This window comes from Anguilla anguilla, chromosome 16 (genome assembly GCF_013347855.1).
Source record: "Anguilla anguilla isolate fAngAng1 chromosome 16, fAngAng1.pri, whole genome shotgun sequence".
NCBI classification, from domain to species: domain Eukaryota; kingdom Metazoa; phylum Chordata; class Actinopteri; order Anguilliformes; family Anguillidae; genus Anguilla; species Anguilla anguilla.
The window spans coordinates 17,395,668-17,411,928 of record NC_049216.1 but is presented as its reverse complement, the minus strand read 5'-3'; the positions used below and the strand labels follow the sequence as shown (position 1 = coordinate 17,411,928).

At 46.2% G+C, this 16,261-nt stretch overlaps 1 protein-coding gene across 1 annotated transcript in view; it reads left to right on the top strand.

The window, feature by feature from the left end:
- Window positions 1-16,261, top strand: part of LOC118215002 — a 57,398-nt gene that overhangs the window by 21,664 nt on the left and 19,473 nt on the right. Inside the window, exon 3 of the mRNA XM_035395332.1 lies at window positions 14,415-14,495. Coding sequence (XP_035251223.1) covers window positions 14,415-14,495 — 81 coding nt within the window. The remainder of the gene's footprint in view (window positions 1-14,414; window positions 14,496-16,261) is intronic.

Here is a 16,261-nt window from a genome sequence, read left to right as displayed (position 1 = left end):
CGCCCCCCCCCCCCCCCCCCCCCGTCAGTTCAGTCACAGTGTCATTGTTATAACCCAAAACCTTGAATTCAAGCAAGCTTGGACTGTCTTATTATTGGATATACTAGATGCAGTATCAGCCAAGCATCAGATGGAGAGTCCACTGTCCTAGTGCACTGTCAGTTGCCATCTGCCTTAACCAACTCTTACGATTTAGCTAAAGATCTGGAATTCATATCTTGTTGCTCAGTAATGTGACTTAAATCTGATTTTCATCAGTACTGTAGGCCATTTTCATTCAGAAAGCTGATTAGGAAAAAGTGTTTGAAATGCTCTGAGCTGTATAATTTTAGGTGTGTTTTGTTTGATATCTCTGCCAGACGTTCAGCATAATCTGGGTTGATATGTTGTTTTGTATTAAATGAGGGAGAAGTTATTAATTGTGGCTGAAATGGAAATGGTTTCACACCAGCAATGTTAATGAGCTTTTCACTAATGATCAAATGCAGAGAGAAGACAGCCATTTAATCTAGTCTTACTGCTTTTCCAATCATGAATTAATCAGCACTCTACTTTGTCTCATGTTAATTATACTGTATATTTTCATCCAATAACTGAGCATTTGCCAAATAGTCATTTCACAGGGGGAAAAAAGGGCAAATAAGCTGGAGTTTATGTACAAGTGGTGAGGCATGCCCTCTATAACTGTGTTCATTTTTACAGTTTAGGTCATCATTCAGACTGGCCCAGCTTTAGAATGGCTCCTTGTCCAAAACAGAGGGACCCACTTCATTGCCTATGTTGACGAGAGGTCCAGGTTTATGGTGCTAGGCTTGTGAATAATTATTTTTTAAATTTTTATTAACGGACACATTGCCTGCATCACTGTCGGTAAGTGCACACCTGTTCCATCGTTTGTGTGTCTCCTGCATTAATAATGTGAGGTTTTGCTGCTGTTCATCTTTCCCTGCGACACTGCAGTTCTCTAGCCAGCAGTAATTCAGCCGGTTCGTTTTGTAAGCGTGTTTCCCATCGCCGAGTGTTACCGAGAGGGTTCACACCGCACAGCACATTCACAGCTCTTAGTCCATCACCCAGGGGTAATGGACCTTAAATTGACTGGATATAATAATCTGCGATTCGCCGTTCCCATCTAAATCAATCCTAACAGAGATCTCAGAGAGAAACGGGCCAGAGACAGGCGCCCAGTGAGATGGATGATTGTGATTCCGTTCGGTCTGAAGTATTGCTTCATGAATGGTTTTCGCTAAATGTGGAAGATTATTTTTTAATTACGCTCCTTAGCAGGCTTCTCAGCCGTGGCCTGGTTAATTGCTTATTTATATTATCCCAATATCACTTGCATTGTTATCAATCTCGAGTCTGAGACTTTCATCAGACATACAAAATGAGCCATGGATGCCTAGGAGTGTGTTTGCTTTGTTATTTGCTGGAACTACGGTTAATTACTGAGATCTGAAATCTCACCTCAGCACCTGGCTCATGTTGTTGCTCTTTCATTACTCATTACATCAAGGTTAGGATAAATGGCACTCTATCACCACTACTGTAACACAGTATTTAAATTTATAACTGCCAGCTGTCAAACATTAGCAGCTGTAAGATAATGTGGCATGCATACTCAAGAACAATCAATAATGCTCCATGTATTTCTCTCAGTTAATGAATTGATTTACTGTGAACATATTTTTTCACCTGGATCCAAAGAAATTGAGTCTGATATCTTTTTGGTGATGCTTGCCTAGTAAGGTCTGATTCTGAAGGCTTTAAACATTAAACATTTTATACATTTTATTTGAGTTCTCACGTTTTTCTTGAAATCACAAGTTGTGCATTGCGATGCCTCCCACATACGGGGAATTGCAACTGAACTGAACCAGAACTGAGGTGCACACTTCTCCTTTGATGCCCTCACCTGTAAGCCAGTGTCTGTTTCACTCGCTACGGAAACGCAGAATTACAGGAGAGAGTTAGCGCTAATTGAAAGACAGGTGTGGTTGTCTTGCTGTCTTGTTTTGTAAGCATTGGGCAGCTGGCACTGTTGGGAGGTTCAGCAGTATCTGGACCCTGACCTGCAAAAACATACTCTGTCTTTGGCAAAAAAAAAAACAAACAATTGTGTGTTGACACTCAGTGTCCACCGGACTTAATAAGCTAATGATATGGCCCAGGGTGGACCCCACACTAAAGAGCCCAGCTTCTGCTCCTGGAGAGTTCCTCTTATGGACACTCAGAATCAAGAAAAGCCATTACAATTAAGTATCCTGTTCAAATGGATACTCAAATTTTAGCTCAAGGGCTCCCATTTTGCTGCTGCTCTTGTCCTGAGTACATATTTTATTTAAATGTAATTAAGAATAATCCGGAAATAGCCAGGTTCACATTTAGGGAGCTGTTCTGCTTGGGGTGTTGGGCTGTAATAATGAGCAGAAGTGCCCACATTATGCTGACAGGGTGGATCCTCCCCCATCCTGGCGGGAGGGTGAGGTAGGGGAGCGGGGCCAGGTGGAGGGGAGCGGCAGGAAGGTGGCGGCCAGCGAGAAAGGTCTTGGCCCCGAGCAGGACTGGGGGGCCGGACGCCTGTCCAGCGCGCCTCAGGTGTCCGGGGTCACGGGTGCAGGGAGGAGGGGAAGGTGGGACGGGGGTGCGCGAGGGCAGATGGAGAGGGCGTGCCCCGAACCTGCGGGGACAGCTGCTCGCCCCTCTCCCCCTCCTGCCCACGCACCTGCTACACATCACCTTCCACACCCCGCGCACGCACACGGGACACGTGTTCCGGTCAGTTCCTGCATTCCAGCTGGAGCCTCGTCTCCAGGACGATCCGCCCCTCGCTAATCCCTCCAGTGTACAGGGGCTGTTTGGGGTGGGCTAGGATTCATCAGCATGCAGTACTAATGGAGATGTGCTCTGCGGTCAGTGTTTCTGTATGTTATCCACGCTCTCAGAGAGGTGACCAACGTTGTACGGATAATGCTGCTTCCCTGAGCTGCAATAGCAAGGTCATGGTTTAGCAGTAATTCAGGACCGGGCTAGCGCTCTGGGCTCAGTTATCCAGCCTCTGGGGATTTTCCGTCCCAGTAAATTGAATTTAAGGCCACCAAGACGGACTGTTTTTTGCTGAACTCTTGATTCTGAACATGGCACTTCATTGGCGATCCATGGACATGCAATTAAATGGCTCTTTGGGTGTTTTGTGCTTGTGTGAGTCAGTGAATCACCATCCCTTCATACCCAGTTAGCTCTCAGAAAGATCATGAAGCTGAATTTCATTCTTTAAGAGCTCTGCTCCCAGCACAGGTCCGGGGGGTTGTGTTTCTTTCACCTCTGCTGATTTCATTAAGCACCATGAAGGTGAGGGGGTCGCTGATGTATGCCTCTTTCCTTTGTTACACTGTGCGCAGGTGTGGGGGCCGTGAGAGAGAGAGAGAGAGAGAGAGAGAGAGAGAGAGTGATGAATATCTGTCATGTGGGTTAATCGGTGAAACGTTCTTTAATGGCTCGTTCTCTGCTCTTTCTGCCTTTTCGCTCCTCTGTGAGTGTGAGACTTGATGAAAGTGAAAATGAGGTTTCACAATTTCACGCCGGGCGAGCAAAATGGTTCACAGCCTGAAGAAGCCGAGAGCAGAAGTGCGTGAATTAGATGACACTACCGCTAATGTGGGTCTGCTCACCTCTCAACCCTCTGCTCCTCCTCTACTCGTCATCCCTCCCTCTGCTCCCCAAACAGCCCTCTGCTCCCCACACCTCCCTCTGCTCCCCAAACAGCCCTCTCCTCCCCACACCTCCCTCTGCTCCTCCCTCTGCTCCCCAAACAGCCCTCTGTTCCCCACACATCCTCTGCTCCCCACACCTCCCTCTGCTCCTCCCTCTGCTCCCCACTCCTCCCTCTGCTCCCCAAACAGCCCTCTGTTCCCCACACATCCTCTGCTCCCCACACATCCCTCTGCTCCCCAAACAGCCCTCTGTTCCCCACACATCCTCTGCTCCCCACACCTCCCTCTGCTCTCCACACCTCCATCTGCTCCCCACACAGCCCTCACACTACAGCAGTTAAAAGCTGAGGCATCTTGTGTGGTAATTTATGCACTTCAGCAGCATCAGCCTTGTTCACTCAACACAATCTTTTCAAACGTCTGCAAGACCATTGCATTAATCATGCTCAGCTTACCAGTAATGTCAGCGCTTCCAAGAGTCACAGAGCATAGAGGAGGCTTTCTGTTTTGGTTTTTGGGTCTTGTTCGTATGTAATTCTGGATATGAGAAGGGTGATGTTTACCTCTGAGTCCACCATCCTAGCTTGTGTCAGGTTAAGTCTGTCACATTGACATTCAGGGGCTTTTATTTTTGCTTCAAGTGACATGTCTGTTGTTTTTAGAGATGCAGAATTATCTAGATGTTAGCTTTAAAGCATCAAAAGTCATAATGACACATTTACTCTTTTTTTAGAAACAAAGTTTATGTTCTAGAAGACTAGAAGCACCCCACCCCCACCCCCCACCCCCCCCACCCCCCAGTCCCATTTGGTGGGGCATGATTAAAAAATGTAAAGAATGCACCCAAGCCCAGTGCAAAATTTGATCACTTTGAAAGCTTGCTTTCATTAGGAACTGGATAGGGGTGTAAATATTTCAGAGGAAAAGGAAGTGAAAACAAAAAAAATCTGTGGGGGGGAAGGAGGCTGAGAAAAAAACCTGAATCACCCCATTCCTTCAGCATGGCGGAGATCACCTGAGGAGCTGCTCAGTTAGAGACACTGTGATGTATACAGTGATCTCCCAGTGCCATCTCGCTCTCTCTTTCTCTTTCCCCTCCTCTCTGTCTCTCTCTCTCTCTCTGTTTCTCTTTCCTCCCTTATCTCTCTGTTTCTTTCTCTCTCCCCCCTTCCCTCCCCCCCCCCCCCCCCCCCCTTCCCTCAGTGCTGTCAGTGGGGCCCTTAGGGGAGACATGGTCAGCCTCAGTGGGGTCATGTTTATACATTTGCCCGAGTTCCTCAAGTGCATTCTTTCCCCCTGAGGGTATCTCTGTTCTTGCCTCCCCGTGGTGCGGGGCTCAGAGCTCGGGGGGGAGGGCCCATTCCGAGCTCCACAGGTCAGGGCCTCTCCTGCGCCCGCTCCCCCCTCTCCTCTTTAAGGATGGCGCTCGTGTGGACCGCCGCGTGCCCCAGGAGGTGAGCCGCTGCTCCCCGCCGTGCCGGCCGTGTTGTGAAACTATTTATACCTCACCTCGGAGTGAGGCGCGTGTCTTAATTCTGTTAAACCTATGCTGGGTCCGCAGCGTCGCGCCGCGAGGGGCACAGTCTGCAGCGGGCTAATTGGAAGAGAAAGGGCGATCGCTTCCCCGAGACCAAGCCTGCTATTAACTGCCGGATGGCCTTCTCCGATTGGCTGGACAGCGTGAAGGACGATCCACGCCTGTTTACTGACGCCACCGCCCCTTCGCACATTCCTTATGTTAGTCCTGTCAGATTCGAATGAGTCGTCTCCATGGTAACTGCAGAAGCAGTCTCCCCTGTGCTGTGCAGACGTCCGTGCGGCAGGACGAGCGCCCTGCGCTGCTTTGCGCCCGGCGCAGCTCTCCTCTGCGGACGCTGTGAGACCTTGGGACCGACACAGCCGCCGCTGTGACGGGCGTTAGCGCTGCGGCGCAGGGCTCACCTGTGCTAATCCCTGTGCCCTCCACACCCTGAGCACCCGCCCTCTACGCAGGGAGGCTGACGCATCCATTCCTTTCTGGGGATAAAGTGGTGGGTTTTCCTATCCATATAACTGGGGGCAATTACAGGCTAAAGGATAAAGATGCTAAAAAATAAAATAAATCCCAAAAGCTGACATGTGAGTCAATTGCAGAACAAGCTCTGATGCTCAGGCAAAGCTGTCTAAACATGGCCGTTTCCCCTTCTGAGCTGCTGTACACATCAGGCACATTGCAAAGCCTTTTTCAGTACCGCGGTGTTAACAAAGATTGTTTTAAAAGCTCCTTTAATCCAAGGCAACATGCTGCTCTGTTCTCGGATTGCGAACCTTTTCTTATAGTTCAGGATTGTTTTTAAGGATAAAGTGTAGCAGACCGTATCCTGGAGCGCAAATCTTTCATTTGACCTTTCTGGCTATTATCTGGCCACCTTCGGCCAGCGTAACCCCCGTGCCTTCAAACCACGTATCCCCAAAATCTCCTCCCGCACCCATTAGCCTGCACCGCCCACACTTGATGGTGTGGTATGAGAAACGGTCAGGAATGATTTACCCCTGACTTCACCCCCATTTTATTCCCCCTCTTCAGGGCGCTGTTCGGCCGGTTAGGGAGGCAGTCTGGCCTCTCCCGTGGCTTCGGCAGTGATTCGGTGAATTTGTTATTGCAGTAAACCTTTGGCCCGGGGCCCGGGGGGGAAGGAGCACTGCTGATTTCACCTTTGACCCAGGTGCGTATCGTGTGTCGCTCGGCACACGTGATCTGTCCTGCGGTCATCACCTCTGGGGGGGGGGGGCGGCTGGCTGACTCTTTAGCCTCTCACCGGGGTAATAAAACACCTCCAGCCTTGAAACGGGGGGGGAGCAGCGCTGAAAGGATTACTCTGTCTGCTCCCTTCCCCATCTCCACGTTGCGAAGCCTGAGAAGCGAGGTGACATTGAGGGGCTCTCTAAAGAATGAAGTGTGGAACTCAGGGGACAGTCACTTCACTGTCCTTCCAGGAGCAGCACTGCAGAATGGAATCTGTGACATATTCACCTCCATCAGAAAACAGTCGATGCAGTGAATGAGGTCCTGACCTCTTTTCTTTTCTTTTTTACCTGTCAGGGGGGACACAAATCCACTACATTACGAAATCCACAGTATTATTACATTTTTATATTTGAATTATTACTCTGTGGGAAATTGCTGGGTGAACTGCTATTAATGCCTTTTCATGCCTGACCTCCAAACCCACTGTTCCCAATTGGCCTGCTTTACGAACCTCCATCAGCTGAAAAGGATCCTGGGATATGAGATGATCAGCCACTGCAGTGATCAGAGCCAGCCAATGAGAGGATGTCACTGCTGTCCAGGGCCTTTCTGCCTGCTTCACTGAACTCCATGGTTCTGCTACGCGCTGCCATGAGCTCTTGGCCCAGAACTGGCGAGAGTCGACTAGCTCATTTAAACAGAGCATCATGTTGCAGACAGAGATGGGTCAAAATGTCCAAGTGAGACCTCCACATAACCAGCAGGTGATTAACTTACATCTAGTTTAAACGTTGTATGTGATCATATCCACATCAAACTGGGATGTTATATGTAACTTAGTAATGGTTGTCTCCATAAGCCACTAAGATAGTTTGATCGTGAGACCATTTTATAAATGAGGCCCAAGGTCTGTGAGAGTTCCTTTTTTATGAGCTGCCTGCTGAGAAATCTTTCTCCTCCTTCAGATCAGAAGGTGTCCCCTGTAGATCTACCGCGGGGTCCCTGAGAGCTGGGTATAAACCAAGTGGCTGTTGGGAGGGGACGGTGACTTCTAAGACTGGCTGTGGTTTGAGGAGCCTGGCGTCCTGAGACTGGCTTTGTAATGCGATGCCTGTGCAACTCCCACTTCCAGAGAGACTTCCAGAAAGGGGGAGGGGGAGAATTGGTACACTCCTTTGTCACATGATACATCTTCCCGGTGACACAGGGGTCTTATGGAAAGGTACACACCAACCCCCACCCCCCCAGGAAACACTCTTTCACTCTGCTCCTAGCTTTACGATCCTTGCATTATTCATTGTGTTTAATAGTAATCATTATCCCAAATGACATTTATTGCTTACATTTTGAACAGCGGTAGATATGGTAGCGAATGTGTAAGTATGGGCGATAAAGTCTTTGATTCATTGCTGTCTGTGGCAGGCCAGATCAGTCAAAGTGCGCAAATCTCGCGTATAAGGACGGTAATTGTTTTTGTTCTCTGTCAGCAAGCCTACTGCCCTACTGCAGATATTCTGTGTCATGAGAAGCTCAGTTTAATTATGAAGAGGTATTGACTTGCCATCTGCAATTTTACAGGTTATCCACATGTGAACAGATATGTTTTTAAAGCGTATTCAACCAATGAACTTCCTGAAGTTTACAATTCCATCATCCCTTCGGGGGTTTGAATGTGTAACCTATAATGGCCGCAGCGTCTGTTTCCTGTAACTTTAGCTCAACCGCTACTCTCCAAGTCTCGCTGTTTAGCTTGGATTTTCCAACTCTTTTGAATTATAAGACCCTAAATCACCAGCCTGCCAGGGCCCCGCTTCTGTCAGCTCCGAGCTTGGTGAAGGGAAGTGGGAGCCGTGCTCCATTACAGAGGTGTTCTGTGCTCGGGGTGAAAAGTTGCTGCGCGGTGTTAGCCGGGTTTCCTCAGCCCTCCGATAAGAGCCTTCTCAGGCCTGTGCGGCTTGTTTGCCGCTCGCGTTAGAATCATTACTGCGGAGAGCAAAGGGCGCAGGAGCGTAATGGGGGGGGGGGGGGCGTTTTCCCCCTGTTCTGTGAGGTTTTTTTGTGCAATTAGCGGGTGAGTGATGATGATGAGGTCACGGAGGGGGCGGGTGGGTCGCGGTGCGCGGGGTGCTGTTAACTCCACATCGAGCCGCTCTGTCTTTTGTTCGCCGCTGTGTGTTTAACAGCGCGCTCCGCTCGCCGAGATCCATCTCTTTGAAGCAGCCACCTGTTACCAATCAGGCGGGGGGGAGGGGCCTGCGCCGGCGGCCGCGGGGAGCGCTGCCTTCGGACCGCGCACGGACATCGCTGCCAGCCTTTTGGGAGGCGAAAGGAGGGCGGGGGGAGAAAGGAGCCTCGCTCTAATTACATTTGGATCACTCGTTAATCATCTTCAGTCTCATAATCCCTTTCTCAACACGCTGTGACCGAAGCACGGAGCCGCCGCTGCCTCGGCCGCCCTGCCCCAGAGCGCCTCCGTAATGAACTGGGAGAGAGAGGGAGCGCTGCAGCAGGATGGATGAGCTGAGGACGCCGCCGCATATGGAGGCTGCTGTTGGAGGCGGTGGAAATGCTGACCTTCCCTCTCTGCTGTGTACCGGGCCCTGGCTGCTTTCCAGGCCATGCAACAGCAGGAGGGCCTTCTGGCTTTGAATGTGACAAGTAACAGTTGTGGAAGATGTTCGATCTGAACTTCCTTTTGCCGCCCCCCCCCCCAACTTCCATGCTCCCCACACCCACCCACCCTGCCTTTTTTCTCATGGGCCCAGATAGGAACCTGGGTATTGTGTGCAAAGTAAGGGGGTAATTATCCCGGGCCCTGCTGGGTAACTCAATCCATCTGCAGTAGGGCTCCCATTTCAGCCTGCAGGGCCATGAGGGGAGGCCTGGGCAGTCTCCCAATGAGACGGGCCCAGGAGACAGCCACCAATCAGAGACAACACAGACCAGCACCCATTCTGCCTCACTGGCCCATCAAGGGCACACAGCTACAGTGACATAGTAATTCTGCTGGCTGCATCTTGCGAATGTCTCAGGTTACCCTTCCCTGTCAGAACTGCTTTATAGCTCCCCCATTTCAGTTATGGCTCATGAACATACCGTAGAATGTGACCCCCTGCATTTTCTCATGCACACAAGCACAGCACACAATTCAACATTCTGTCATACACACACACACACACACACACACACACACCCATCGCTTTGTTACGGTTTCTGTCAGCCAGGCTGAAATAAGCATCATACTGTTAGTAAGAGGATGATGTCATGGGGCTGCATGTACTTTCTCATGCATGCGTGTTGTTGTTGTTGGAGCCAGAGGGCTGAGAGAGGTCAGGGCTGCTCCATGGCACCTCATCCCTCACACACAGCCAGGCAGCAGTTTGTTTGGAGTTTGGCTCTCTGCATTGACCACCGTGACATTAAGGTGATGTGGGATTGAAAGACTTGCTGGATCACAGATAGGATTTTTAAAATTTTTTTAAGTCAGTTGTGTCTCCCTGGACGGATCCATCTTTAATGCCGTTCCCGTAACTGGCTCTCTGTGTGAACTGCCTTCCTGGCCCTTGGAGAAATTACATTAGCTATCGGCTGTTGCAGCATGAGCCTGTCAGAAAGGGCTTCATGGTTTATTTTGTGTCTTGTGTTTTGAAACAATTCTGTTTTGGGAACTGTGGCAGAATGAATAGTGGCTGTCAGGAAAAGGCAAATTAACTGCAGGATTATTTATTACTTTTGAATCAATAAAAGAGCGCAAACGAACAATAAGCAGTCATAACAGGCTAGAGAGTTTTCTGTACAAAGGATGTCACTGTATATTTATTTGTGGAAAATTCCGGAAACCTGTGACTCAGATTTCACTAAAGCACAGCTGGAGTCTTCAGCAGGTTTCCCTCTCTGAATTGTTGGTGTATACCTCACATTGATAATCTCTTTTGATGGAACAAATTCAGACAGGGCTCATTGATCAGGTGATGCACTCCCGATCTCTGCTGAGTAAGCATCGATCTTCACATCTCTGTGCCCAGCACACTGGTCCTCACAGCCTGCTGAGACCAGCATAAGTGATACTGGTCCTGTATTCCTCACACAGAATGCACTTTCCTGTTTTTTTTATTATTAAGATGTCACATAACTCTTTTTAAACATGTGGTTGTTCTATTTTCACTTTATAGTTGTGCCATAGTTTTTTTTTTTTTCATGTTGGAATGAAAGCCCCACTGCGGTGTTTATTGATCTAGTTGCTTGTCTTTTTTGCTTGTTTTTTTACTTTCATGCTTTTTGTTTCATGCTTTTGTTTGTTGGGCTGACACCATTTTCATTTTTTATAGACATTGGCCTAGTTTCAATTTAACTCCATGTCTTTTTTCTTAACTTTGAGTATCAAACTATAAATAGTATTATGTTTATTAATTTGTCACAGAACATTTATTCTTTTTTAATTTTTACAACCACTAAACTGATAACATTCTGAAACAAAAACAATTCAGACCTTTCTATATACTCAAGGTTGCTCTACATAACATAATGACAAAAAACATCAAAAGACTATAAATCAAACAAATCCTTGGAAAATAAGTAAAGTAATGTTGTAAAAATTAATCACTCAAAGAGCATTATGGATGACACTGGTCTCATTTTCACTGTAGGAGAAGGTTCTCTTTCCTGTACATGTGTAAAACTCGGTGAAGGACAGAAACCCTGTGACTGAGCGTCTTGCGCCCTGCTCCTTAACTCTTCCTTTCCTCAAGGTGCTCTGCCACCTGCAGAACTGGGTTTCTACCTCACCTGGCAATACAAGAGGGCTTTGGGGGTTCCTGGCTAAATTCCTCTCCTGGCTCTCTCAATCTGGCCACCTGGTCATCCCCCAGTGTAAATGGTTTAATAATTCCCTCTCCACCTCAGCGGATGTATGGCAAGTGTTCTTCTCGTGTTCATGTGGATTTCCTCTGGGTACTCCGGTTTCCTCCCACAGTCCAAAGACGTGCAGGTTAGATTAATTGGAGAGTCTAAATTGCCCCCCGGTATGAGTGTGTGAGTAAATGGTGTGTGTGCCCTGCGTTTGACTGGCAAACTGTCCAGGGTGTATTCCTGCCTCTCTCCCAATACATACAGGGATAGGCTCTCTCAGACTCAATTGATCACCCACAATGCATACTAAAAAGGTGAAGTAACCAGCTGAGGTCTGCGCTATGTTCAGACCTGCCAGTGTGCTGGAAGTTTCCCCTTATTCAGTGGGGTCAAGTGTTATTACATATAGAGAGAGACTCAGCCCCAGCCAGCCCATTAGACATTACACACAGCCATGCTCACATTTAACATGAACCTTTGCTTAAATCTCCAGTGAGCGTGGTCTTAACAAATGGAGCACAGGCCACATTTGTACCCCATTAGCTCGCTTTAAAGCAAATCAGATTGGAAACAGTCACTCGGAGGGAGGAATGTTGCGTTGCTGTACCAAATTGAATTAGATTTCTTAAAGTGACTGTTTTACTCTTGGAATGGATGGGTATATACCCTGTTTTATTGCATTATGTTATGCATTATAGATAATAACCTTTTAAGAAATATATCAGTCTCTTTTGCCTCCCCAAATAAAAAATATGCTGCCGTTCCCTGCAGCTAGTAATGTTCTTTCCGATCATTTCAAAGGTTATCCAGTCAGTCTGCACCCATTTTTCTAAGTTTGTTGCTGAAAATATCTGTAATCTGTAATGATGCTGTTATATGGTGGGAGTGTTGATGCTTAAAGCCATAGTTCTTTCTAGGTTTTTGATATTATCTTGGATTATTGTATGTTTTTGATTGGCCCAGGCAGTTTTATGTGTGACGAAGGGTATTTTAGATGCTTGCAGAATTTTCAAATGATCTGGCTTTACTGTACATTGGTGGATATCAGGGTATTCAGGGGTTTGTGGTCTAAAGCAAGACAATACACTTAAAATAACACCAGTGCAGCTTGTAGAGCAATGGCACAATTCCAGAAGCTGTTCATATGAGCAAATTCATTTCATAATGTTTATAAACATAAAAAACTGTTTTTATGTCCTGTGGACCCTTGCAGTAATGCTGAATAGAATAGATTTCCTTGAGAACATGATCCTTAGCCATTGGAAATAGTACCCAACAATAATATGATTAAACATTTTTAAAAGGATAATAATACATTTTTCACATGTATAGCCGCCAGAAGCATAACATTGCTGTACAAGCTACTTTGGAGTTGTATTTTGTAGTGTATTTTATTGATATAGATCACTGACCACTCAACCATTTCAAAGCATTCAATGCAGGCTGCAAGATATTACATTACTGGCATTTTGTAGACTTATCCAGAGTGACATACACACAAATCTTAGCTTTTTTACATGGCATCCATTTATACAGCTGGATATATACTGAAGCAATACAGGTTAAGTAATTTGCTCAAGGGTACAATGGCAGGAAGGAGGAGTCCTAACCAGGAATCAAACTTGCAAACTTCAGGCTACACGACCAGTGACTATCAGACAGAAAAATCACAGGAAGTTCATTGTTAGTGAGCAGAAGAGCTGCATGTAGCAGTATTGTGAAAACTACACCCCAAATCAAGTTCGTCTCACAATGCTGAAGTTCATGCCTGTGAGACATTAGACTTACACTGCTGAGTGTGTGTGTGTAGAAATTTGAGGGAACGCTGATTGTAACATGCTGGTGCTGTTACGTTGGATCGGATTAAATAAGCCTCTGTTAACGTTGGGTGTGTAAGAACTTATCAGATTTGTGTTGGATTGTTGGCGGTATACCCATGTGGTGCTGGGTGGGTTGTTAACTGGCAGTGCTTTTACCTGCGCTTCAGACGGATGTGCTGGGCAGGCAGTTTGAGGAGTGGAGGTAGTCTGTCGCATTCTGCTGGATAGCTGTGTGGTGATAAATTACTCATTACAATGATTTATCCTGCCAGCTCCCAGCAATCACTCAGGATCAGGCAGACTGCAGAATCGGTGCACGGCTCGCTGTAATCACTTGTTTATTCCCACACAATTGGGTACCAAGGGCTGCAGGAGCAAGATTAAACCAGGCCTAAAAAATGAAAATAATAACACAAAAGCCAGCTTTATGAATATTACATGATGAAATAATAGAGTAGACATAGTATGCACCTCCTGGCTAACTTAACAGGAATGGTGTATCATTGTTGACATGCTGTGAATTGCTGAATGAAAACATTGCTTTCCCTGAAATTAGGTGATGTCAATGCGCACCACGATTTCCACTGTGATTTTTAACATTTAAAGTATCCCTCTGGCAAGCATCCCAAAGTATTTCTTGCGGTGGTTTCATGGCATCAGATAGATGAAGCTTATTTTAATTGCTGAGGCATAAAACAGATTGATGACATGCCCGTGGAACAGATTGTATATCCATCTCTGTGCCCTTATGGAAGTATAAATCAAATACCCCTCAGGGCCAGCATAGTGTTTTAATGTCACTGAATAATATTTCCTCAATAATATTACTTCCCTGCATCTTACAAAATTTGCAGTAGGTTACTGTCACTCTTACTTGAAAAGTGTGTTCTTCAACTTGACAATGAAATACAGTGAATTTTGCGAGATGCAAAGTGTGTCAGAGTTGTCTTCTGTAAAGTGTACTTATCCTCTCCAAGCTCGCGCAGGTAACTTTTGCTGGTGAGTGTTCCTATCTGAAGGTCTTTATGTTTCATTTGCCTGAGGAGGCCAGATGCTTTCTGCCCGTGAGGACACTGAACTGCAGCCAAAAACAAAACGAAGTGCGTGTGAAGTGTGCTGATGGCAGTGACTGTGTGAGGGTGAAACTGTCAGGCTCCTGTGTTCTGTGCGCTGTGCTCGGTGCACTGTGCCTCATCATCTGCCCAACATCAGCAGACCAGCTGCTCCTCAATCACTCTGCCACTCATTATCTGCACCAATGTCTTTAACTCTTTACATTCAATTCTCATCCCATAATTTGAACAGGTTCTCTCGATTTGGAACGCCCAGTCCTTGGGATGTCCCGGTGTCCACTGAGGAGAGTGAAGTCTACAGCACACATTCCAGGTACGGCCTCTAGTCACTCTTCTGTCTAAAAGCTTGACTGTGCAGCCTTTTCACTGGCATATGCATCATGCACTGCTGGAACAGACTGATTGCAGGAGCTTGATCAATCAAAAGAGTCACTCCTGCAGACTTGAAACGCTCCCTCACTGGGTGATGCTGAAGTCTTTTGTGCATCTCTCCATGGTATGCCTGGTCACAGTCGGAACTGGCAGGATTCAGCTGTGGATCATGGGGCACACTGAGTGCTTTTGCTAGACCTGGGACAATGGAACCCAAAAATGTCATGCCTTTAAAAACCAAACCTCTGGATTTAAACAAAAATGGCCAGATAATACTGTTGATAATAGACAGAAGTTTTCAAGTGTAAGTGTGCTCCTAGACTTTGAAAAAGGCAGCCTTCCATGGCATTACAATACAGCAATTCAGCAGACTCTTCCTCTATAGTCTTCTCCTCTGCGTAATATTAAATGCCAGGCTTAATGATTTAACCTGCTGAATGACTGAATGAGCACATTATTAACGGAGCGCAAAATGTTTCAAGATCAAGTCATTACCCCTTATGGAACCTTCAGATTTGTTTCCTGAGTTTTAAATGAAAGCAATGAGCTGGTACTATAGTATGTCCCTATAGCATGTCGACTGAGCAGTGTGTACTAAAAGTAGAGCGATAAAAAGGTCTCAGAGATGGGTTGAACCATCCAGGGATGTCCCAGTGTTTTATATCTTATACAAAGGGAATCAGAGCGGGAGGATGGGTCCCTTTGGTGCCGCCTTCCACGAAAACCACAGGCTCACAGCACAATCGGGAAAGATCCACAACAGGGCCATAGGCCAGTGTATCTATATTGTATTAAACTATTTCCACTCCAGATAAATTTAATGCGAAGATTACATGCATTGTGATTGCCTGTAATTGTACTGCTGTACAGCACAGTTAGCTTGTAGTTTGAATTTTTGTAAATCAAGAAAAAGCCAGCTTTGATGGCACTGTTTTTTAAAACCTCAAGGAAACTGGTGACAAATTCAAGAAAAATGAGAATGGCTTTTTTTTGCTGTGCTTGTGACCTGAGAGGTCAGTTTCAAAACTTTAAGAAAACAGTCAAACTAGAATGCCATTACCTTCGTATATTCTATCCTATTGTCATTACCAGCCACACACAGTTAGGGCTTGTTTAAAATGATAAGCCTGGGAGGACTTTAATTACTAGCTCTCATCATCAAAAAAAAGAAATTAAACATGTAAATCAGGTTATTGAGCTGTCATTGTGGAGGCAAGGTGGATTCAATTAAGGCTCTTTCCTTGCCATGTCAGAGAACTGAGTATCTGAGAGAGAAATGAAAGAATATTTAATTTTCAACATGGAAAGACTGGTCTGAATTAAACAGAGGAAAATAATTCAAAAGAACAAGCTAACAGGACATAATTAAGTCTTACGGTCCCCTGCCCTTTAATTATAATTGTGCAAAGAACTTAATTCAACTAGGAAATGTGATCATGGGAAATGGGCCCCCCAACATATGGACAGCATATAATATAAAGGGACGATTTTAGACTCCAAAGAAATGACTGTGCATTTATTTAAAAATAGACTGTCTTGATTTAGTGCCTTAATGCACCCTGTATTGAACAGAATTTAAAAGACTTGCTAAGGGTTTTTTTTCAGGTTGTAAAAATCATTTTGCTGTGTGTGTTCAGGAGCGGGGGGCAATTTTATTGAAATGTGAGCCTGTTCAATGTGCATTCGTATCATTTGAGCCTTTCTGCA